At 36.0% G+C, this 24,831-nt stretch overlaps 3 protein-coding genes across 6 annotated transcripts in view; 2 read left to right on the top strand and 1 right to left on the bottom strand.

Moving 5' to 3' along the window:
• Positions 1-8,132: 8,132 nt before the first annotated feature.
• On the top strand, positions 8,133-14,034 carry LOC111368982 (amino acid transporter AVT1A-like). 2 transcript variants are annotated; one of them, XM_022990482.1, is made up of 12 exons: positions 8,133-8,490; positions 10,618-10,904; positions 11,046-11,260; positions 11,346-11,369; positions 11,465-11,645; positions 11,793-12,012; positions 12,132-12,267; positions 12,435-12,600; positions 13,147-13,190; positions 13,311-13,373; positions 13,567-13,688; positions 13,888-14,034. In XM_022990482.1, the coding sequence occupies exons 1-11, from the start codon at positions 8,288-8,290 to the stop codon at positions 13,657-13,659; spliced, it is 1,632 nt and encodes a 543-aa protein (XP_022846250.1). In that variant the 5' UTR covers positions 8,133-8,287; the 3' UTR covers positions 13,660-13,688; positions 13,888-14,034. The 2 variants fall into 2 exon arrangements, with proteins under 2 accessions (XP_022846250.1, XP_022846244.1); XM_022990476.1 differs by lacking the exon at positions 13,888-14,034 and having other exon boundaries at positions 13,567-13,847.
• Positions 14,035-14,446: 412 nt separating this feature from the next.
• LOC111368967 (pentatricopeptide repeat-containing protein At3g14730) lies at positions 14,447-17,542 on the top strand. Of its 3 annotated transcripts, none has more exons than XM_022990459.1 (2): positions 14,447-16,862; positions 17,246-17,542. In XM_022990459.1, the coding sequence occupies exon 1, from the start codon at positions 14,699-14,701 to the stop codon at positions 16,586-16,588; it is 1,890 nt and encodes a 629-aa protein (XP_022846227.1). In that variant the 5' UTR covers positions 14,447-14,698; the 3' UTR covers positions 16,589-16,862; positions 17,246-17,542. The 3 variants fall into 3 exon arrangements, with proteins under 3 accessions (XP_022846227.1, XP_022846238.1, XP_022846231.1); XM_022990470.1 differs by having other exon boundaries at positions 14,447-16,650; positions 17,246-17,540; XM_022990463.1 differs by lacking the exon at positions 17,246-17,542 and having other exon boundaries at positions 14,447-16,650; positions 16,766-17,239.
• A 2,716-nt stretch (positions 17,543-20,258) lies between these two features.
• LOC111368992 (rhomboid-like protein 20) overlaps positions 20,259-24,831 on the bottom strand; it is a 6,792-nt gene continuing 2,219 nt past the window's right edge. The window contains exons 4-8 of the mRNA XM_022990485.1: positions 24,330-24,396; positions 22,698-22,849; positions 22,480-22,581; positions 21,476-21,601; positions 20,259-20,727 (exon numbers count right to left, since the gene is read on the bottom strand). Of these exons, the coding sequence (XP_022846253.1) occupies positions 20,560-20,727; positions 21,476-21,601; positions 22,480-22,581; positions 22,698-22,849; positions 24,330-24,396 (615 nt within the window). The 3' untranslated portion in view covers positions 20,259-20,559. The remainder of the gene's footprint in view (positions 20,728-21,475; positions 21,602-22,479; positions 22,582-22,697; positions 22,850-24,329; positions 24,397-24,831) is intronic.

Raw genomic sequence — 24,831 nt, forward strand, 5'->3', positions numbered from 1 at the left:
CGAAATGCAAGTAAATTTTTTACCAACAATAGATATTTGGATTATGCCACTTTGTTTGAAGGATTTTGACAAATGTAGTGACAGAAGTGTAGGGACAACAGGTAATTAGATAAAAAAGTTGGATGTATTTTAAACAGTTCAATGATAAAATGTCGTGTAATATTATGTCAACATATTTGACACTGTAGCATGATTGTAAAAATTTAGATGAGTAATTTATCTCGCAAACTAATTGTTGGTTTAAAGTCAAACGAGTGTCAATGCATTTTTGTCATTCAAGTAAGGTCTTAATAACCATTTTTACAAGTTATTGTAAGAGTTTAAAATAAACCAAATTATCTTTATTTTCGCCAATTAAATATTAACAATTTTCAATACCCTAATACATCCCGTTTCGCTATATATTCGTTCAATAAGAAAGGAAAGAAACATAAGATTATAGAATGAAAAATAATGTCTAAATTCACAAAATTATTGAATCCATTTTTTTTTTTTTTTTTTTTTTTTACTAGTACGATAGATTGTTGAAGGTTTTGGTGATGAGGATGTGTACTATACTGGTTTGAAAATTAAGTCGATATCGACTTAGAAACGATAGCAAGCCAAGAGTCAAATGGTCAAATTCGACTCAATCATATATACTCATAACTCTAGTTAGATAACTCGAGTAGCTTAAAAGATTTTTTTCTTCAAATCAAATTTGTTTGTTGAGTTGTCTTTACACGTTCATTACCTTTTTTTAAATGATTTTATCGTATTGAAGTGATTGGTCATTGTCGAAGAGCTCGTGGTGGGGATGGTTGCAAGGTTACTCGACTCGCAGAAAATCCATATTGACAACTGTCCCTCCAATAGAGGGCGCCAGGTGGCTTGATTTCAACCCTGGCCAAAAAGCAGGGTTCACTTGATTTGGTAGTTGAATTATTGGATTATATTCGAAAGGAACTAACAAACCAGGCAGGGCCAGCGATTTAAATGTTGAGATCCAAAATGAGCCTAGTGTCGTGAATAATGTCACATCCAAAGAGCTGGGTCAGCGCGGGATGGGAAGGGAAATTGTTAATTTAAATCTTCTACGTCGAATTAAAAAAAAGTAGAATTTCTAACTACATCTTTACAAAAAAATGAAAATTGAGTGATGATATCATTTTAGTTGCGGCCGAAGAATGAGCATTGAACACATGCATGGTGGCTATACAATCTATTATCTTAGGGTCCATTCGATAATGATTATAAAAATTGATTTTTTGATCGTTAAAAAGAAAAGTGAGTCCCACGTGTAAGTGAAGAAGTAAAAAATAATGATTAAAATAGTGAAATAATGGTAAAAAAAATTAATTTTTTAGGATGAAAATTTGCTACCAAACGGTGGCTTAATCTACTTAACTGTGTTCTTGTTTGGTTTAGATAAAAATCAGATTTTTAGTAGATTTTAATAAAAATTGATAGAATGTATGATTGAATAGTTGTTGGTCCTATAAAATGTGTGGCTAAAATTAATTGTTGACTTTAAATTGAATTTTAATTCACTTTTTTAGTGGAACCAAAATGGCCAATATCCGCCTCTTTATAATTTAAGATTTTTTTAAGGACAAAATGTTGAATTTTGACCTATCATTACCTTATTAATTATTTATGAAATATTCTTCAAAGGGTGCCTTTGATAATAAGTATGGAACTTGCATGAAAAGAAAATAAGTTTCAGGTATTGAACTTATTTGCATGAAAATTATTAATTAAATATATTTGATTAGTTTAATTTTTTCAATCTAAAATTTTTTTATACATGTACATCTTTTATTGGTGATTAAAGGAGCAAGATAGGAGTGTAAATTAGAGTGTGTGTGAATTACCTAGAAAATAAAAATATATCTTTTCCTAAAGAAAATGTATAAAATATGTTAACGTGACCAACTTTAAAAAAAAAAAATTCATGAAAAAACGTCAAGCAAATACAAACAAAACAAGGTCAATAAAAAAAACATAACTATATAATTGGGACAAAAAAAATAAAAAAAGTCAATCCATATAAATGGGATGGAAGAAATATATTTTAGGGAAATTTTTTAATAGATTGATTTAAGAGTTCGTATATTTAAGGAAAGATTTTAACAAATTGTTTGGATTGTTATAGACATATGGAAAATCCAAAATCTGTACATTTGTACTCTTTTCGTCAGCATTTACTATTTACAGCCATTCTTCTAATTTCAGACAGCCCAAAACCCCAACTTATGAAAATTTGTTTATCATCACGTGTATCTGTTTCGCGCGGGTTAATTCGTTAACAATTAAAAGGGATCAGACGATTGTGTAAGGGACGAAACCTTTTGAGACAAAGTCCCAAAAAGGGGTGTTCTTTTATTGGCGATGAATTTTACAATTGGAAACGAAAAACAACGTGCCTCCAAGGGGCGCAAGCACACGAGTTACAGAAAGAAAAGTGTTTAAGTCTAAAAGCTAAGGAAATGAAAATTACATATTCTCTGTTCGAGAGTTTTGGATTCGGTCCTTTGCTTTTACGTCATTTCTCCCTTTTATACCTCATAGACGATCTCTTTGTGATTAACTACTCTGAAAACTGCTTGATCGTCCTATAACTACCCACTTTCTTTGTAGTGGCCATTTTGTCATGAAACTGCCTTTCAACTGCTGCCATTATCTTTCATCGTTCAACTGCCTTCGATTGAATTCCTTGAGTTGTGGAACGTGATAAGGCTACTTTAACAACTGCCTTGATAACTGCATTCCTTGATAACCACGATGCGTTATGTTTGTTGATACCTTGGGCGACTTGAAGGTTTGGGCGAGAGTAGAATAACAGCTCTGGGCGACCGTATGACACCCGTTCGTTCAGATTCTGGGCGACTTGCAAACTTGGGCGATGATGTTACCGCATTTTTGGGCCCCTTGTTTGGGCCTTCACCTTGATTCGTTCGATTGGACTTCGTTCTTTGGGCCATCCGATTTGGGGATTCTCCAATTGGGCTTTACTCCTTGGGCTGTTCGACTTGGGCTGAATTTTTATGTGTCAACAATTACCCCCCAATATGGCAGAATTAAGAATAATTATTGAATTTTGCCATATTCACTTCACGTTTCCAGCAACGTTCGAAATTCCCAAAGAATTTCAATCATTGTGTTCCCTCTATAACTTGAAAAGGTGCGTCGCTTTGCAAACCCTTATAAACCCCAAACACGCCATTTCACTGCTACCAAACCACGCCTCATATTTCTTGCTTGTTTTCTGTCGAATTATCCCCTTGTGATAGGTCGACGTGTAGTATGTCACGCTGATCCTCTGTCTCCCGAATTTCCTTCTTACTTCTTTCTAATGCTTCCTCATCAGTTATCCAACCTGTGGGAGGGGGCATTATCTTTGGAGGTAACCCATACTTTTCAGAGCGAGGTACTCTCTTTTTCCTTTTGGGTGTCCCGTATAATACGTAGAAGTCAAAAGGACGCCCAGATGACTCCCCCAACAAGTCTACTTCGCGAACTCCCTCTTGGTGTAGTTGCTTAAACAGAGTGTTGCACGATACTCCCCTCTTTTTCCTTTCTGCTTCTAGGTCGATTTCTTCTTCAATGTCTGTCATCCCATCGTCCTCTTCATCGTTGTAGGCCTCTCCAGAAGTCTGGCCTTCTTCACGTACCAGCATGCAGGCTTCTCCTTCATTGTCCTCCCTCTCTTCTTCCTTTTCTTTATTCTTGAATTCATTGGCCAGTAGGTAATTATTGGCCACGACAGGAGGCAACGTACCGAATTGGATAGCAAGAGGCTGATCTGGATCTTCTTCATCCTTTTTGCCCCTCTCAAACCTTGACCTCCCAGAAGAGGTTTCTGGCAGTTCTTTCATTGATTCATCTGTATCAGTCTCTTTACTACTTTTGAGGACGTTCTGATTGGCTACCTTGAGTAATAGAGGCGCTTTAGGATGTGGCATTCCTTGTTGCTGCCTCATCATCCGTCCGTAGTTTCGCTGGAAACGCCTTTGCTGGGTCCTAGTCAGCTCATCGAAGGGTATTGCCCTTCCTGCGCTGTATTGGAATGAATGCCATACATTTGGCCGGCGAGGTTGCGGCCTAAATGTTCTTCCAGTATCTGCTGGCCTGAACTGCCTTTCAAAAGGTGGCCCTCTATAAAATGATGTACCTCGCCCTCTGCCAGGCTGAATGTTTGGGAAGAAGGCAGGGCGATGAGGATGCTGTCATGTCCCTGGTTTCTCCGTGTCTCCGTTTACTTCCCTTTTACACCTTGCACACAGGACGTTTTTGTCCTTTTTTGGTTCTTTCCCTTTGATTCGTTCGAAGACACTGGGATGTGTTTTAGTGTCTTCTTCTCCATCGTCTATGACCAACTTGAATTTTGGCAACTTGTTCTTGAACCCGAATGTTACCATATTTACCCCAAGTGGCTGTGGGAAAGGATTTTCGTCCACTGCCATCTTTTTCTTATCGTCGAACGTAATTCGTCCTGATTCAATAGCATCCTGCAATACGTGACGAAAAACCAAGCAATTGTTAGTCAAATGTGACCATGCATTATGCCATTTACAATATTTTTTACCCTTTATTTGTTCAGGGTTTGGCAATTTGTGCTTATCGCTTAACTTTATTTGCTTATCCCTATATAATTTATCGAATATAAGGTCAGCTTTGGTCATATCGAACGAGAACGTTATAGCCTTTATGTTTCCATCCTTTATGGGCTCATCTTTGCCCGATGGTCTAGGCTTGGCCATTATGGAAAAAGTATATGTATCCCCTTTTACCAATTCGGTCAAACACATTTCGGCCTGATCGTATGATTCGTCATCGATGGTATGAACGTCAAAATTTGGGTCTCTGTAATAAGTCCCTTTACTAGAATTTTTCATTTGTTCTTCTTCTCTTATCAGTCGCTCATACCTAATCACATTCGCACTCAACTGGAAAAGGTCGGGAAATTCCTTGTCCTGGAACTTCTTTTTTAAATCAAAGCTCAAGCAGCCTTGTGCGATCTTGACAAATTCTTTTTCGGGCAGAGGTACAAAACACTTGCTTCTTACTGTTTTGAACCTTTGGAGAAAACTTTCTGCCCATTCATTTAGCACTTGACGTAGGTTCGCCAAATTAGCCAAAGTGACTTCAGATTCAGTTTTATAAAATTGAGCATGAAACAACTGTTCCAGTTGTTGCCATGTTTGAACAGAGTTCGCTGGCAAATTGATGAACCAGGAGAAGGCTACTTCTGTTAACGAACTAGGGAAAAGTCTCATTTTATGGTAATCGGTTACATCACCACTTTGCAACGTGAATCGCCCTGTGTGTTCTAGAGTAGACACCTCTCCTAAACCAGTAAACAGTGAGAATTCTGGCACTTTGTACCCTCTAGGACATGGATATGCTTGGTCTATCCAATCAGGATATGGCTTTGTGTACGTCGGCCTAATGACAGGACGCACCCCAAAGGCCATCTGATCCTGCATGATTTCCATAATCTGGTTCCTCAACATGACATTGGGATCATATGGAATTACTACAGGCTGATTAACCGGTTGATTTACATGAGGTCTGATGTTTGGTCCTTGATTGGCAACAAAATTACTATAATTAGGGCCATTACCATTAGCCTGGACATCTGTTCCCTCATTATCACGTGGAATATTCTGTCCATTGTTTAGGACATTATCTCTCACATTCGGACTACCCCCCAAATTAGGAATGCCACTACCATTGTTTTGATTTGGCACTGTAGTACCCCCTTGGTTTGAAGTGGAGGGCCCCGAAAGTGGTTCTACCCCTTGATTCGGATTTAGGACAGAAGGATTATGTCCCACAATTGTCCTGGTTTGAAAGTGGTTTGTAAGAGGTATAGCCGGTTGACATATTTGGCCTACTAACTTATTCATTGTTTCGTTTAACGTCTTTAGCTGTTTGGCCATATTGTCATAGTGTGCATTTCCATTTTCTGTAAATCTTTCCATATTGTGAATACTTCGAAAATTTACCTGTTCAACGACGTCTTGCGTGAGTTCTCTAAGCAATGCACGCATGGTTCGAGGACTCAGCTCCGTCATTGGTTCGTAACGACTGTTGCTGCTCTGATTTTGTCCATCTGTTCGTGGAGAGACATGCTGCTCCTCATATCACTCGATTACAGACTGGATTCCTCCCTGACTTGCTCCTTCCTTGTCGGATCTCTGAGGCATATTGTTTCACCTTTTGTACTTTCAACACCTAACACCACTGTCCCACTGGACGTGCCAAATTGTTTCGCGCGGGTTAATTCGCTAACAATTAAAAGGGATCAGACGATTGTGTAAGGGACGAAACCTCTTGAGACAAAGTCCCAAAAAGGGTGTTCTTTTATTGGCGATGAACTTTACAATTGGAAACGAAAAACAACGTGCCTCCAAGGGGCGCAGGCACACGAGTTACTGAAAGAAAAGTGTTTAAGTCTAAAAGCTAAGGAAATGAAAATTACATATTCTATGTTCGAGAGTTTTGGATTCGGTCCTTTGCTTCTACGTCCTTTCTCCCTTTTATACCTCATAGACGATCTCTTTGTGATTAACTACTCTGAAAACTGCTTGATCGTCCTATAACTACCCACTTTCTTTGTAGTGGCCATTTTGTCATGAAACCGCCTTTTAACTGCTGCCATTATCTTTCATCGTTCAACTGCCTTCGATTGAATTCCTTGAGTTGTGGAACGTGATAAGGCTACTTTAACAACTGCCTTGATAACTGCATTCTTTGATAACCACGATGCGTTATGTTTGTTGATACCTTGGGTGACTTGAAGGTTTGAGCGAGAGTAGAATAACAGCTCTGGGCGACCGTATGACACCCGTTCGTTTAGATTCTGGGCGACTTGCAAACTTGGGCGATGGCGTTACCGCATTCTTGGGCCCCTTGTGTTGGGCCTTCACCTTGACTCGTTCGATTGGACTTCGTTCTTTGGGCCATCCGATTTGGGGATTCTCCAATTGGGCTTTACTCCTTGGGCTGTTCGACTTGGGCTGAATTTTTATGTGTAAACAGTATCGTTGGTCTATCCAGAGCCAATGACGATAATTTGGGGGCCTCGTGCCAACTTAAAAATCGGAGCCTTTATATTTTGAGCTTTCTTGCAAAGAGTTTTACTAAAATTATGAAGAATCTAATACAAATAACTAAGTTAGAAAATTGTCAAATTTCAATGTGCAATATAAATTATAAGCGAAGTTTGGCAAACAAAAATATAATGTAATGGCAAATGGTATGTTTATTTCTTCGATCATTTTCTTACTGCAATTATTTCAAACAAAATTTGAATATGCATTTGAGTGATTTATGTACAAAATTGAAAAATATTGACTATGAGAATTAATGTAACAAAATAATGAAAATGACTATCAAATACAAATGAGCTTTTAATTTTATATTAATTCACAAGAAATTAACTTACAAATAAGAAATTAACTTACAAATGGACAAAAAATTATTAAATTCAAAATACCTCAACAAATATCTAAAAAGACTATTATGATGAGATTAAATCAAAAAAATTATAACAGCAGCCTATATACTTTGTAGTATATGTTATGAAGATAAGAGAGAGAGAAATAAACCTGTAAGGTTATAACAATGGTAGTAAGATCAAATCAATCTACTAAATTGAATTTTCAAAGTTTTAGTTTAAAGGGATATAATTTATATTATTGTTGGGCTGGAAAAATTATGGTGAATAACTGTTGAATGTGGAATTTGGAGAGATAAAGAAGTATTTTATTTGGTTAAAAAGGGAAAATGAATGCATACAAAATAACAACCCTACATTTGAGCCAGGCTAAAAGCTAGGCTCAAAGACATGGCACCCCCTATTGGAGGGGGTTGTGTAAAAATACAGCCCCATCCAATAGGGGGGCGCTACATGGCGTCCTTATCTTTGAGCCTGGCTCTAGCTCTAGCTCGAAGGCTTTTTTCAAGAAATAAATGATCAAATCAGTTATAGGGGGAGAGAAAATGATTATTGTAATATATTTATGTGATAAATAATTGTAAGTAATAAGTTTTATGTCATTTATATATATTTTAAAGGTTTTTGTATTTTTACTTTTTATTAGTTTTTCATGTTTGTATACAATTATTTTACTTTAAAGATAATTTGGAGCCTCGCCCAAGCGGGACTGTAAGTGATCGCTTACCCGCGCACTAGGTCTATCTCTATCCTTTTGAAACCTTTGCGGTCCTCATAGGCTATTATATTGTGTATTTGTTTGTCACCTATATATACATGCTCGTGTGTCTATAAAAGCTGAAAATGGCGGAGGAGTACACGGAGAAAGAGGGAGATGCTGCGGAGTTTTGCTTTGAAGCCGGCCGGTACGGCGGCGATGGAGGTTACACGGACGAGGAGGAGGAGGAGGAGGAGGGTACAGAAGAGCTTGGGTTTCTTGATAATGATGGTGGTTGGTTTTCACGTTCTTCCTCTGTGGTTTCTCAGCAATGGCCTCACAGTTTCAAGTAAGGAGATTACAAAGAGTTGCATAAATTCATAACATTAATATATTTGTTGAAGTGTAAATGTTAGCATGAAAAAAAAAAAAAAAAAAAAATGGAAGAAAAATTTAAAGCTAAAATTTTGCATTTAAATAAGTGATTTTTTTGGGTAACTGATTTGTATTTTTGGCTCCTTGGTTTTTCTGTTTCTTATTTTTAGAAGAGGAGGAGAGTCGGGTAAAATATTTAGATCATGTTTGGCATAGCTTAAAAGCTACAAAAAGAAGAGAAAAGGCAGTATGAGTATGAAGGGTTATACTTTTTTTTAGCTATTAAGTTAAGCCAAACATATTCTAGCAAGTTGAACTTGACCACATATATTGAAACTGTGCTCCTGTCACACCTTTGAAGGTGAAAAATGAGTTCAGCAGGGCGTGTTTAAAGTAAAATTTAGACAAATAAGTTTATCCGATCTCCGGTCACTTAATCTTTTAGATGAAGTGGTTGAAGAGTTAGTATGAGAAGTTCATATTACTATAGGTTTGCATCGAAGTTTGCCTTGTGTCATAATCTTTCATGATACTAAGGGTCTAACTTTGGATTTGCTCTCCAATGGTCACCGGTTCGAGTTTCCTCAAAGCCATTAAGATGAGTATCCGACGGTAAACTTTAGGTCCCCATGGAATTAGTCGAGATGCGCGTAAAATGGCCGTGACACCCATGGTCATAAAAAAAAAAAGGGATCTGTTTGATGTAAATGTTATAAACTTGTTCAAACAATGTTTTTATATTAGTTTATGGGCATGAAAAGAGATTTATTTGGCCCAAGTTGATGAATTGGAAATAAATTGGAATGTGGGAAATTTTGCCTATGTGTAGGGCCTTGCGTACACAAGGAATTGTGAAACTGAAGCAACTTTGCTTCTATAATGCGTGTGCATGGATATAAACATGTGTACGCATGGTTCAATTTTATAGCCGTAGGGCTGGTTTTTTCATTTGAAATCTGTTGTTGATTCTTGAAAAGTTTCCAACTTTTCATGAATTTTTGGAATTTGTTCGAGGCATATGGATGGAAATCTATAAATGGATGATAGATTTTCATTCCTAAAAAAAAGAAGCAACAAGTAAATCATTACTTGAGATATTCCAATTCATTCATAGGGAAAAAAATCTAACTTCTTAAGCTTTTCAAAAAGTTCATCTGGGAAGAATCAATTGTGCTTTTATACTTCTTCCTTAAGGCTTGTCAATCCTCTAAACTGTTTGTCGGAAATCCTAAAACCATACTAGAGGAGGCAAATATCATTTTTAGGGCAGCGTATCATATACGTGTTCAAGCGCCATTTTTCATTTCATCTTGTTCAAGTTTCCATCTCCTTCTCTTCAATATTTCCAATAGTAAATTTTTTTAGGATCGATTTTGTGAAAAGTGATTTTTTATTTTATTTATTATTATTATTTTTGGAGAATGAGTGGTTAAAAAGTACAGAAAAGTTATGGATCCGCATGTAAATTTATTTTATTGGAAGGATATGCTACTGAAAATGAGTTTTAAAAAACTTTGATCCATACGGGCTAAGGATGAGCATACAATATATTTTCAAGACGAAGTCCCGTGGATGCTATTCTTGAATTTTGATCACATAGTTTAGGTGAGACTAGGAGAGATTATTATAAGTTAGAGCTCTAGAGAAACACTTCAGAACATAAAGATTTTAGATTAAGTAGAATTAAGACAGCATATATGTGATGCACATTTAGTCAAAACAAGAATAATTAAAAATGATAAATACTTTAGTCACTAAAGAGGTTATGTTCGAAACAATGGTCCTTTTTAAGGTGACAACGATTATAGGTTCACTTGGTTGGCCTTTCTACAATGATGAATGCCTCTTTCTCCTATGAGGTCTAAAGGCAAAACAAGTATGAGAAGTAGCATTTTATTTGAACCTACATAGTAAAACTGCAACAAATTTACATTTTGTCGCTTTTGACTACTACTAAATTTAAGGTATGATTATTGGGCGCGGATTGAATAGACTTAAGGAATCTCCATTATATAGAGCAATGTGATACAGTAGAAATGTTTATATTTTAGATCTTTTGTATCTTATAACTGGCTTAAAAAATTTTCCTTTCATTTTCCAGAGAAACAACTGATTTTTATACAATCGCCGCATCACCAAACTTTGGAACACTTCGGGGTGTATATGGTGCTGGTTATTCAGGTTGCGACATCAATAATAATAGTAACCCGGTCTTGAATGAAAAAGCACCACTGCTCACAGAGGATAAGAAAATACATCAAACTGAAGAAATTGACAGGATTGTGAGAGCACATTCATCATGGTCAAAAATGGCTTCATTCAATGAGCAACAGAATGGAGAACTCCCTATTAGCCATGGATGTAGCTTAGTTCAAACCATATTCAATGGTGCATACTGTACATTATTAGACCGTACTAGATAATACAAAGGACATGATTTTAACTACTTTTTCTTTCTTCAAACTATCAAGTACCGTTTTATTTACCTTACCAAACATGTCATTAAGAGCTGGTCTTGTGATATAATAGGTGTCAATGTAATGGCGGGAGTTGGGCTTCTTTCTACACCATATACAGTTAAAGAAGCTGGATGGGCAAGTTTAGCAGTGCTTATTCTCTTTGCATTTGTCTGTTGTTATACTGCTATACTTATGAAACATTGCTTTGAAAGTAAAGAAGGCATCTCGACCTTTCCAGACATGGGAGAAGCTGCATTTGGAAAATACGGGCGCATCTTTGTATCAGTAAGTTCATAAATATGTAATTATGTATTATGCATAAGTTAGCTGACCATTTTTCTTCTTCTTCCTCTTATTTATTTTGGTGCAGATAATTTTGTACTCTGAGCTATATGTAAGTGAACTGCCTTTACTCTCAAGATTTTTCACAGTAATAGGTCCTATATATAGTACCCTTGCGTAAAACTGACGATTATTCCACAAGTGCAGACGGCTTGTGTAGAATTTATTACTTTGGAAGGGGACAATCTTACTCGGCTATTTCCTGGAACATCTATTGACTTGTCGGGTTTTCAACTGGACTCCACACATCTATTCGGAATTCTCACCGCTCTTATTGTTTTACCAACTGTGTGGTTGAAAGATCTTCGCTTGATCTCGTACCTTTCAGGTATTCTATGGCACATTGCTGCTACTTCATTTGTTTTATTAAATCATGTTTGGCTAAGCTTCAAAAAGTGTAAAAATGTACCATAGTTGGATATGCTATTTTTTTCCACGCTTTACTGAAAAAAGTTAGTAACTTACCCTTTTGCAGCTGGCGGTGTGATAGCAACAGTTCTGTTAGTTCTTTGTCTTCTCTTAATTGGTACCACGGAGGGAATTGGATTTCATCCAAGTGGTCAAGTGGTAAATTGGAGTGGCATTCCTTTTGCAATTGGCATCTATGGTTTTTGCTATTCAGGACATTCAGTTTTCCCAAATATATATCATTCAATGGCCGATAAAACCAAATTTATCAGAGCACTTGTAGTATGGTAATAGAGCCAACTTTATGCTTTTTTTTTTCGCCATTTAAATCGTGTGATTTGATTATTGCAGTTTCTTTTGGTTCCCGACTTCCCATTTTGTAACCATTAAGTTTGCTGTTTTACAGTTTTATTTTGTGCGTTCTTATATACGGTGGTGCTGCAATCATGGGATTTCTTATGTTCGGTCAAGAAACGAATTCACAGATTACTTTGAATTTACCTCAACATATGGTTGGATCTAAAATTGCATTATGGACAACTGTGAGTTTCAAACTCTGGATTCTCCTCGAGCCTCTATTGTAATGCAAGGAGAAAATGAGAGCTCCTCATTTAGAGCGTGTTTCTCTGAACTTCAAACACATAAAAGTTACTTTTAGGTAACTTTTTATTTCCAAATAGCCTCACTCCGTGTTTAACTCTGTGTACAGGTTGTCACGCCGCTTACCAAATATGCTTTGTTAATGAACCCATTGGCCAGGAGTATAGAGGAGCTACTGCCTGCAGGACTCTCCAATACTTTTTGGTGTTTCATTCTTCTACGGACGGCTCTTGTTTTTTCTTCTCTATTCATTGCATTTGTGATTCCCTTTTTTGGTAAGCCATGGAATGCAGTCTGTTTTAGTTTCACGATTTTTTGGAGGCATAAAATTATAACACATTTGTCTACTAGCTTTCATGCTGAGTTATTTAATTATGGTTTACGTGTCCCTGATTCAAACTCTAATATCTGAATTGAATATTGGCTTTTAAGTATAGAATCTAATAGAAAATTGGGTATCATTAGGATTGCAGTGCAGAAAACTTAGTCATTTGAGAGAATATTTGGACATTGTTGTATATGGAGACCTGATATTAGAGTTGTCATTGGGCCAAATTCTTTAGTCATATTGATTTCTATTTTTTTAAGGATTTATATCTTATCTTGAACCACAATTGTCGAAGATTGGGTTAGGTGGAGATAATTTCAATTAGACGAAGGTTACAGATTCAAGATAAACGATCAGAAGTGATGTACATTTCTTATGTTCTTGCCCATTGTAATACCACGTAAATTCTTGCGATTCTTCTCTTCACTGTTTTTAAGCCTTCCAAAATTATCGTTCCAACTAATCGAACTCAACTTTTATCTTCTATTTGCAGGTCTTGTGATGTCTCTAATCGGCTCTCTTTTTAGCGTTCTTATGGTATGTGGGATCTTCCATATGTATAGTTTCCTTCATCATTTACTAGATGTCACTGATGCATATTCATGGGATGAGATGAGATGGGATCTGATATATATCCTACGCGTTTACTTGATATAGGCTGTAATAATGCCGGCTTTATGCTTTTTAAAAATCGTGGGGAAGAACGCTACAGGAGTGCAGGTAATCGACATGTTATCTAACATAATTTTTCTATGATGATATGGATGTTTACAACAATAATGAGAAAATATTATAAGTTATCAAGATTTCACTCGTAGAATTACTTGCTCGTTGAGATATTGCTGTTCTTAGAAGCTCGATTTTCTCAGTCCATCATACTAAAATCTTCTCTGTTTATGCATCTATGCATCAGGTGATTCTGAGTGTTGCTATTGTCGCTTTGGGCACCGTCAGTGCAGTTTTAGGGACTTACACTTCATTGTCTGAACTTGCTCGACAATACTGAAATCTGCATATGATTTTGACATCGTACACGTACGAAATTTTGTTATTTGTATGGATAAGAATGCAGCAGTGCTAGTACTGTTGTATGGATTTACAGTAACTGGTTTCAGTTTGGGAATTCACATTAAGGTTTAGTTAAGAATTTTTGTTGGAATTTTCAAATTAAGCGTATGTTTGATTCCCATTCTATTCTCATTCTCATCTCATTTTCCACCACATTTTTCAACGGGTGTGGGCCATAGGGTAGACAAAAGAGACAGGTTTTCTGACAAAAGCTGTAAGATATATTTGGAATTTCTTCCTTGTCAAATCTGCCTTTCAATTGGTGGCAAGTGGATTTCAAGAAGGGAGGGGAAGGATGTAAATTATACAATTGTTTTTGGGATTGAAATTGTCCATCAATTTTCAACGGTATTATGCTCCTGACATTTCTTCTAAAGTTTCACCGCATGCTGTCAGCAATTACTGTAATAGAATGAGTTTTGGAGGAAAAATTGGAAAAAAAAATTGGGGGGCTAAACACACGCTAACATAAGTATAAAACAGAAACGTTATCTGGATATTGTTTACTAGCGAGATCTCAATGATCATAAGTCGATCTTCTAGATTGGCGTTGAATATAGAGATGAAATATAATTGTTTGAAAAGTTGACAAAGTTTTGTAAAGAGATAAAAAGGATATTCGAAGACAGGTAAAAAAATAAAATAAAATTGCACACATTATTGTCTCAATCTTTGACTATTTAGCAGGTCTAATTATTTTTGCCCTTAAATGAGTAAAAAGAGAAAAATCTATAAAATGAAGGGAAAAATGTGAGAGAAAAAAATTAAGCATATTCTTCTCCAGCGGCTAGCGCGCCACCGCTTCACAAGAATCTCCGGCAATATGCATTTAGCACGCGGCATTTACTTTTCTACTCCTAAAAACATTAGCGAGTAAGAAAATATCATTTGGCCTCGTGTGTTTACCGCCACTCCAAATTTGCCTGAATGTTTACAGGTTGTTTCTGTTCTGTTCTGTTCAATTCTATTTCAATTTAATGCACAGAACCATCCATCCGGCGCGGTTGTTCAGAACAAATTACCGATTTTCTCTTAATTTCTCGTCCAAGCCAACACAAACTCGCACCCTGCCCCTGGACCTCCCATCTTGCATTGCATCACTTCAATCATGTGCCCAAAGACAGGACCTTTCAGGAGGCAGAAAACTCCACTCCCACATGATTGTTAATGGCAATCTTGAGTCTCCTGTTTCTGCAACTAGCCTTATCAATATGTACTCCAAGAGTGACTCCATTGCTGATGCTTTATGTGTTTTTCATGCATCAACCGGTATTCACAATGTGTTCGTTTATAACGCAATTATTGCAGGTTTTACTGTTAATGACATGGCGAATGAGGCTTTTGAGTTTTATTATAAAATGCGGTTAATTGGTATAGAACCTGATAAGTTTACTTTCCCATGTGCGGTTAAGGCTTGTCCAGATACTGTAAGTTTGGAAAAGATTCATGGTCTGTTGTTTAAACTTGGATTAGAATTTGATTTGTTCATTGGTAGTGCATTAGTGCATTGCTACTTGAAGTTTGATTTAGTTAATGAGGCACTAGAAGTGTTTGAGGAATTGCCCAACAGAGATGATGCTGTGCTTTGGAATGCTATGATCAATGGGTATATGCAGATTGGGGAGTTCAATAATGCTTTGGAGATTTTTAGGAGGATGGGTGAATTTAGAATCATTCCTAATAGATTTACCATTACAGGAGCATTATCAGCATTGTCTCTTGCTGGGGATGTTTACAACGGTAAGTTAATTCATGGGTTTGTGATAAAACTGCGGTATGATTGTGGTATTGCTGTTTTAAATGCTTTAATTGATATGTATGGGAAATGTAGGCTCAAGATGGACGCATTGAAGATTTTTGAGGACATGATTGAAAAGGATATATATTCATGGAACTCAATTATAAGTGTCCATGAACAATGCGGTGATCATGAGAGAACTTTGAGTCTTTTCAAGAGGATGTTTCGTGCTGGGGTTTGGCCAGATTTGGTGAGTGTTACTGCTGTACTTCCTGCATGCTCAAATTTGGCCGCATTGATGCATGGTAGGGAAATTCATGGGTACATGATTATTAATGGGTTGGGAAAGGATGGAGGTACATATATTGACAATGCTATAATGGATATGTATGCAAAATGTGGCAGTATGAGGGAAGCCCACTTAGTTTTTGATACAATGAGATGTAGGGATGTGGCCTCATGGAACATTATGGTTATGGGCTATGGAATGCATGGGTTTGGCAACAAGGCACTAGATTTATTTTTTCGTATGTGCAAGGCAGGGTTGAAGCCTGATGAGGTCTCATTTGTAGGGGTTTTGTCAGCTTGCAGCCATGCAGGATTTGTAAGCGAGGGTAGAGAATTGCTTGCACAAATGCAACCTCAATACGGTGTCATTCCAACTATTGAACATTATTCTTGTGTGATTGACATGCTTGGTCGGGCTGGGCAGCTTGAGGAGGCTTATCAGTTGTTGTCCAAAATGACAGTTCCTGTTAATCCAATAGTGTGGAGGGCATTCTTGTCTGCATGTCGGCTTCATGGGAATGCTAATTTGGCCGAGGTTGCTGCACAGAGGGTACTTGAGCTTGAACCAGAGCATTGTGGAAGTTATGTTTTGATGTCGAATATTTTTGGAGCAGCTGGTCGATTTGAAGAGGTGGCGGAAGTGAGACATGCAATGAGGCAACAAGATGTGAGTAAGAGACCTGGTTGCAGCTGGATTGAATTGAACAATGGCTTGCATGTTTTTGTTACCGGTGATCGGGCTCATCCTGAAGAGTACTTTATTTATGCTGGACTAGATTCTTTGACTGAACGTTTATGTGAGCATGGATATCTGTTGGATGTCATGGAAAGCAGTAATTGAAAGTCTATGAGCGGTTTCTGGTGATTTATGCTGGCATTGCTAAGGATGGTCATTTCATGCATGTAAGATACTTTGGTTGCTTTCCACCTTGCAGTCAAGCAAATTATATCGCTGCTTCCCAATGCAAATATTTTAATTTTAGACCTGTTAATATGTATTCATTGTTTTAAATTGTAGCTTATTTTTATTGTAAGTCTTTGCACTGCCTCAATAGCATCAAGGATGACATCTCTGGGAAGTTCCTTTGTGTGACCTGATTAAGGGAGTCCTGATGGTAGGCTAATTCTTTCTCCTGACCTCGTTCACCGACTTTTTCCTTTGTTCTTAGTTTATTTTATTCTATAAATGAATGCACAGACCCCTTCTTTATTCTATTTATATTTTCCTTTAGGTTTTACTTTTTGAGAGTTGGGGGGAGTGGTCCAAACACTGGTGGGCTCTAGGTTTCTCACTGTATGCCACATTGCACTATGTTAATGTTGTTCAAGCTTTCCTCTAAATGTTTTTGCTCTTTACATTTTTGTTATGTATTAAGGTTGTGGAAAATGTACCATGGAATTGTCTTGTCTCTCTTCTGGGGCTATTTTCTTCAGCCATTTCTTTTACACAATGGCCAATGTTATTAACATTTTATTGGGGTGTGTTTGGTATTTGCAGGCGCTCGCTGTTGAACTGGTATGTTTACCTTCTCCCCATCCTCTCTTCCCTATCATCTTTGTTGATTCTATCTGCAAGGAGTTCTCCTTTTTTTTTTTTTTTTTTTTTAGATATATGTTGAATAGACAAAAGACTAGTTCCCAAGATGTCTGCATTTAGTGAGAAACCACCTTCTAATGAATAATCTTCCTTTTTCTTGATGAGGTATGTGATTACTATATCGAGATAATTTTTTTGAAACGAAAGCAGTTGTTTCAATGGACCGTTTTGGCCAATATTGCTTTTGAATATTGGAATAATGAAAGGCGTTTGAAAATAATACGAATAATTAGTAATGTATCAGTGGCTTCATAGGAGGATATCAACTTATCCAGTTTATCTTTCAATAACATTTCAATGCATATAATCTTTCCAACTTTTGATGTCCTATCTTTTTAATAAGCAGACAAGTGACGACTTCGCCAAAGTCCTCGTCTCGTGTTTTGATAAGGTCCAAAATTTTGAGAACTTATATCATATTTAATTTATCAATGAAAATTGTGAAGCTAACAAGTAATAAAAATTAAAACATACAAAACTTATCATTGAAAAAATATGCAAGTAACAAAATAACAATAAAGATAATAATTCAACATTAACGATAAAGTTTTTTTTTTGTCATTAATAAGTTTCGAAAAAAACATATAGTTTACCAATATAATTTTCATCGTTAAATGAAATTTAGTTTTTGTCATCAGTAAGCTGCTCCTTTCATTTCCCATAAAAGCCCTTTACGATTCCAAAATATGTTTACCTCTCACACGTTCTTCAATAAAAAAATATTACAAGAAAATTCAAAACTTTTCTTTATTTTTTAATTACACATTCTCTAATAATCTACTATTCCAAAATACATTCTTAACCAAATATGGGCCTCAAACAGGCCCTCAATAATATTTACATCGTCTCACTTAAAAAAATACAACATATGCAACTTACTGCTATTCTATTGGCTCTACTCAAATTCAAATTACAAAGTATAAGCTATTGACACTACATCTTCCCATCCCAGGATATGCTCAACTCCTTCGCTGTTATCATTTTCTGTTGTAACCAAAATTTTGTCATCACAGGGCAGTGTCGAATTTCCAGTTTTTCTAGTGAAGGGAACACAATTTTATAGTTTTGAGAGGTAAACGTTCTGAATCTTTCAAGATTTTTGAATTGTAGACTGTACAAGTTAGGAAACACAATTTTATTCGCCATTCTTTCTTCAACCATTTCAATTTCTGAAGTTCCTTCTTCTTCTTCTCCTCCTCTTCCTCCTCCAACTATCTCTTCAATTGCTTCACAATCTACGACTTCTAGACTCTCTAGAGCCACAAGTGAATTGGCCATTGAAGGCGAAAATAAGTACCTTAAGCTGCCACATTTTCCAACATCAAGCGATGTCAAATTCTTGAAGACACAAATTCCTTTAGGAACCTTCATTGTGATGTACACTAATTTAGGTAGGTTTAACATCTTCAACGACTTTAACCGACCAAGTAAACTTTCCACACGACCTTCAGTAACCGTTGGACCATCAAAGTCGAATAGTATATGCACATCATTCAAATGTTCCACCGATAATTTTCTTAGTTTGTGAAGAGATCTGATTTGTCTCGCCTCATACAGTATTTTTATGGTAATGCCCAATCCACCAATATCCAACTCCTCCAAGTTGGGGAATTTAGGCTGCAAGAAATTAACTTAATCAGGTAAGCCTAAAATGGCCATCACTAAACTTCATCCCTTCATAAATATTTCCATTAATGTTGTACGGCTATAACCTTGATGAGATGATCTGGATATACATGGTTTTAGGTGACTAAGAATGCATTTTAAATAATTTTACAATTTATGAGTTAACTGAGTGATGATCACTGATTATAAAACGATAATTCTATAACTCAATTCGTAGCTAGAACCTACAACTGAGGCAAGATCATCCGATTCTTGATTCTAAAACCTAGAAGCCAATGAATTTTAACTGGCATCATACTGAACCAGCTAGTTTGGTCACATTATGACCTACTTTGGATTATTCCAGATAAAAATATCTGCTCTTATAATTCACTCAAATTCAGATTTTTGCAGTCATTATTTTTTTAACATCATAGTCTTAAAACTTTCAAAATTAATATTGCAGTTTTTTGTTTTAATTTGCAGTTATAATACAAATTAAAAAACTTATTTTATATGTAACTATTGATATTAAATTGACACTTTTGTAGTCAAAAGTCTAGTATTTTTGTAGTACTTATTTTCAGTCCAAGTTATGGACTTTATGTAATGAAAAATCTGTCAAGTATGGTCTTGTAAAGGATCGGGCATGCTGTAAAAGAAATAAGGTGGAGCAGGTAGAAGTTGTTGACTAAAAGTTGGCTAGAATTTCTTTTGTTAAATACTATGGTTCCAGCCATGTATGATTGGGGGAAGTGTTTCAAAAAGTGCGTCTTCTCTTCCTCTTAGTGTTCAATAATTCTATAATAATTTTCTAAAAAAAAAAAAAAAATCCCTGAAAAAAAATTATTTCAAAATATATTTTCCCAAAAAAAAAAAAAAGAGAGGAGAACTCATATTTCGATGCATTACTTCTCCGATTATTCAAACTATAGGTAACTTTATTGATCATTAGCATCTAAAAAATTGTTAAATAAAAAATGGTGGAAAATAATGAGGCTTCATTGAAAAACCAAAGTCAAACGTAAAGTTGGAGTGCAGAAAAAAATTTAATAAATAAATAGAGTATCTTGAAAATGGAGGCATCAAGGATCGCAATAATAATAATAATAATAATAATAATAATAATAATAATAATAATAATAATCTAAGCTGGTAATGCACCTCATTTCCTTTTCAATTAAAGTTGGCTGATGACAAATTCTAGTTAGTTGTTACGAATTTCCAAAGTTTATTTAGTAAATTTATTAGTTGCTGCCGTTCGATTTTCGTTTGTGTACTGCTTAAAATTTTAACAATTCACAGCTTGAAATTCCAAAATTAGCAGTTGGTGCATTTGAAAGAATTATCCACATCTAAATACCTCAGGAAAAGGGCATCCACGGTTTACACAATCCCAGATTTCTAAACTTTTAAAATAGTAAACTTACAAATACTTTTTTTACTGCCTTCACTTGATAATTGTGACATAAGGGAACAAAAATACAGAGGGCCTTGATGATTTCTGGAGCACAGAAATTCCGACTGGAGCAACAATCGATGCCTGATTGCTGACTACCTCAACCAATTTGAGTCCAGGTTTCATTCCCCAAAGCAAATTTACGACCCCCTCAGTGCGTCTGTGACTCGAGCAGAATGTTAGTAGCAGCATTAATATCGTTTCTGGCGTGAATGAGAGCTTGTCTCGCCAAGTTTCTGTCGAAACCCATTGAAACCAGTGTGGCAATTGAGTCCTCAGGCGGGTTGACTGTGGATGACGATCGAGCAGGATAGGTTCCCTAGAGCCAAAGGAGGAGGAAGACTTTTTGAAGCAAGCAAAGAGAGCAAAAAAAGGCCATAGAAATAAAGAAATAATGGTGCTAGTAACTAAATTTAACACTACCCTCAACATATATGCATGGTTAAGAATAGAAACAGAAGGGTGCACTACTAGACGAGATTGGACAGTATAATCAACAATTGTTCTACTTAGTTTACTACTTCAATACTGCCTATTACTATGCAATTCTCATTAAAGAACGGGCTATAAAGCTATATTTGTAACTATATGTATCCTTAAATGAATTTGTTGCACAATTTTTCCTGATCCCATTTTAATAACATTGGTCAATACATACACAAGGGCAATTGCAAGAGAGCACAAACACTGTTGAACCCCCCACGCATTCCAAGCCGTCCCCCACACCCCTCGAAAAAAATCAACTAGTCCTCTTATTCTGGGAGCTAAGTCCATGCTCTCTACTTCTCCCGTCTCCAGGAATGGGAAAAAACCAGACTACATGGTGGGTTTTAAACAAGTCCTTTCTCTCTCGCCCACTGTCGGAGAAAAATGAGGTGTGATTTTGACCAAGTTGAAGTCCATTTGACTAATTTAAACGAAAGATAAGAATGGCTTTCACAGTAAAGATGTTTAAGACATTTTCCATGAAAAGAAGACTTCTAAACAAAAATAAATAAAATAAAAATCTATTTTTCCCCATGCACATTGTAAAGTCATTTCGAAATATTCTCCAAAGTAATACTTGCCTCCACTTGTAGACCTGCATATGTTGGAGCATTTCCCACAACATTCCTACCCCGTCCTGTTGGTGATGCACTCCCCATGGAAGGCCAAGACAGCCGTGAGAAGAATGAAGCAATGAAGTTTGGGAACTGAAAATAGAAAAGATGAAGTCATGGATAACTTTAGGAAATATCACAGATTTGGCAAAAACAACCGCAAGTAACCAGCGAAATCCTGGGGACAGTGCTTTATATGCAACTATATGAAAAAAAATCAACAAAATGAATGCAACAAATAACTGAAGACTTAAAAATCATCTACATCAATAAGCAGCTATGCTCCGCAAAATAATTCGAGATCCCGAGTAACATCCTCAGTACAAAATAACTGAAATGCATCAAGATGTATAGGTTGCTTAGCTTGAATAACATCTTGTCAAAATGTTATGCAGACAACAGAAAAATGGATGATAAAGTATTTGCTTTTAACCACAACACATCAAGTCAACAGTGTTATAAGAGACATTAAGAAATGAAGTCTGTAAAACGTTATGGGTCAAAAACATCGTTTGTTGTCCAACTTATAGCGTTTCATCATTTAGTCACCGAACTTCTTTTGTTCCAAATTAGCTGCTGAACTTTCATTTTTTCTTATCAGCCAGGTCAATATTTCTGCCAATGTGGAATAGAGTTCAGCGACTAAAGTGAAAGCATGCTAAAAATTAGGTAACTATAGGGTTTTTAACCAAAAAGGGTATGCATTTTTCCTAGCAAAAGGAAATAAACTAGCCTATAAGCTAATGCTTGTGTAGGTTATTAGCACCATTAAATATTTGATGGTAAACACAAGTCAAGCGATTAACCCACAAATCTAGAAACTTGGAGCAGTTCATCAACTATATTTCAAGAAGAAACAATGAAAACAGCTATCATGCTACTTTGTTAAAGCATGTCTTACATCTTCCTAGCATCAAACAAGCCGAGCCAAACCATTTATAAAGAAGTAAAGATAAGGGATTAGTTACAACCTTCAGCCGGCGGATATGAAAGATGTTTAAGCGGTACAGTAAACCTGCAAGTATACCACAGATCCCTGGTAACATAGATCTTTTCCAGGATGACAAAAGAAGCTGCAAGATATAGAAATGAGTTGAGAAAAAAGAGTAAAGAGAAAGAAATTCGAGAAGGAGAAGACGATAATAGAAATTTGTTGAAAAAGGTGATGGCCACACTTGATAGGCATTACCTGAAGACCGGCTAAATAAGTAAAAGTCTTGTTCGAGAACTGAAACCCAAGCACACGAAATCGTGTTGAAACTGGAATGTCAAAATAGAAGGGTACAAACGATGAAAATATAAGACCATAGGGTCCAGACGTCATTATCTTCATAGAAGGATCTGTTAGAATAATAAAGATAACGGATTAGAATACAGACTGAGGCCGTTAATCAAATAACATGTACAACAGGTAAATTATATATCCGATAGACTACTCCACACTCTGGAAATTGTGAAGAAAAGAACTGTTATCCCACACTCAAAATTAATTTGTGTACAACCCCTTCTATAGATGAGAAATCCATCTATTAATTAGGGAATAACAGCCTATCAAATCTCCCCAAAAATAGCAACTAACTAACTAACCAGGAAATAATCTAACTAGGAGATCGGGTAATGTAATACACGAATCCCTTGAACTCAGCAACCAAATCGATTGATTTGTTTGTTGGAAATCACCTAAAAATGAATAATGCTATTTGTACGACTGTAGTGATCAGCTATGTGGAACCTTGTTATTTGAAGCATTAATTTTTTGTAATTTTGTTGCCTCAAATAATAATGCTTCATTAACAAACTAATACATATGATAACTACTGCAGTCGTTGACTAAGAACAGCACTACTCCCTAAAAATACTGGAGTTAATGTTGAATAAAAACATATTTTTATACACATCATTGACGAAACCGTACTACCATACAGTAAAAAAGGAGAAACTAAAGATATCAAGGAAAAAGAAATAAATTTATGATATTATTCAATACACTAAACTTGGGTGCAATCTATTTTAGAAACATTTCCCGATCTCAACTCCCTCCATCCCATAAAGATAGGCTCACTTCCATTTTCAAACAGATTAAGAAAAAAATAATTAATATAGTTGGAAATATAAATTTTTACTTACATTTTTATAAATATACCCCTACATTAAATAATGGCTTAAATAAACTATACTCGAAAGTGGCCTATAATTTGGGACATACTAAAAAAGAAAGCAAACTTATCTTTAAAGGATGGAGGGAGTAAACGTATGTTACAGCTATCACACAACAACCAAAAATAAATCAATTCATATTTCATCATATCTCTATAGCAAGAGAGAGTACGTAACACAAACTCCGTTTCACCAAACAAGTCAGACTATTAACAGCTAGACCCGCTGATGCAGCCTGCAAGTGAGGTTCATTCTGTAAAAATCCCTATCGGGATTCAGTGCTAACTTTGCAATAAGGATAATAATTTGGATGCAAGAAGAAAGAAGCAAACTCCAAATAACTTTGTAAGTTTCCATGTCATAACGAACTTCAATTTCACAGGCTATGGGAATTGTACTCTCAACCACTAACAGATTATAATCAACCCTTCATTCATAACAAGTTTCGCTTAATTAAAATAATAATAAAATAAAGAAGAGGTGGACAGTTCATCAGGTCATTTTAGAAGGAAAAAGGCCAAACAGGCATCACCAACCCAGAGAAGAGAGATAAAAGTATCACTAAACATACCAAAATTTCTTTTTCGTTTCAATTCAATTTCTTCGTATAGACCTTCCACAGATACTTAATACATCACATTTGGTGAGCAAGAATGGTGCATACCTCTATGTAGTCTTAGTACAAGAACTTCAAGCAGTAAAGAGACTATGGCGGAAAAGATGATAAAGACCTGCATGAAAAGATACAGATATAGGTCACAAACACGCTGAAAAGAAAAAGGCTGCCAACCGCTTCTTTCATAACTGATTTTTCATTTTGGAGAGGAAAAATATTTGGATGTTAATTGTTTATTGAATATTATTAGCCATTCAGTGGGGAGACATCAATAAACCTGTAAGAAAAAAATTTCGTAAAGAACTTATTTCAAGTTCCAAATATTATGCAACTTTTCATCTCTGAATTTGGACAGCGCCTGCACTCTTGGAGGAGCAACACATGGCAGGTTTCAATTTTTTCAATATTTCTGACTTATACATTAGAAAATTTGATTTGTGAGATGTCCGAAAGCTCATTTCTGAGGTTCAGGATGTCTCACAGAGTTTACGCCTTTTTCAATCAGCTTCATACCCAAAAAAAAAAAAAAAAAAAAAAAAAAAAATTAAAA

This window comes from Olea europaea, chromosome 2, assembly GCF_002742605.1.
Source record: "Olea europaea var. sylvestris chromosome 2, O_europaea_v1, whole genome shotgun sequence".
Lineage (NCBI taxonomy): Eukaryota > Viridiplantae > Streptophyta > Magnoliopsida > Lamiales > Oleaceae > Olea > Olea europaea.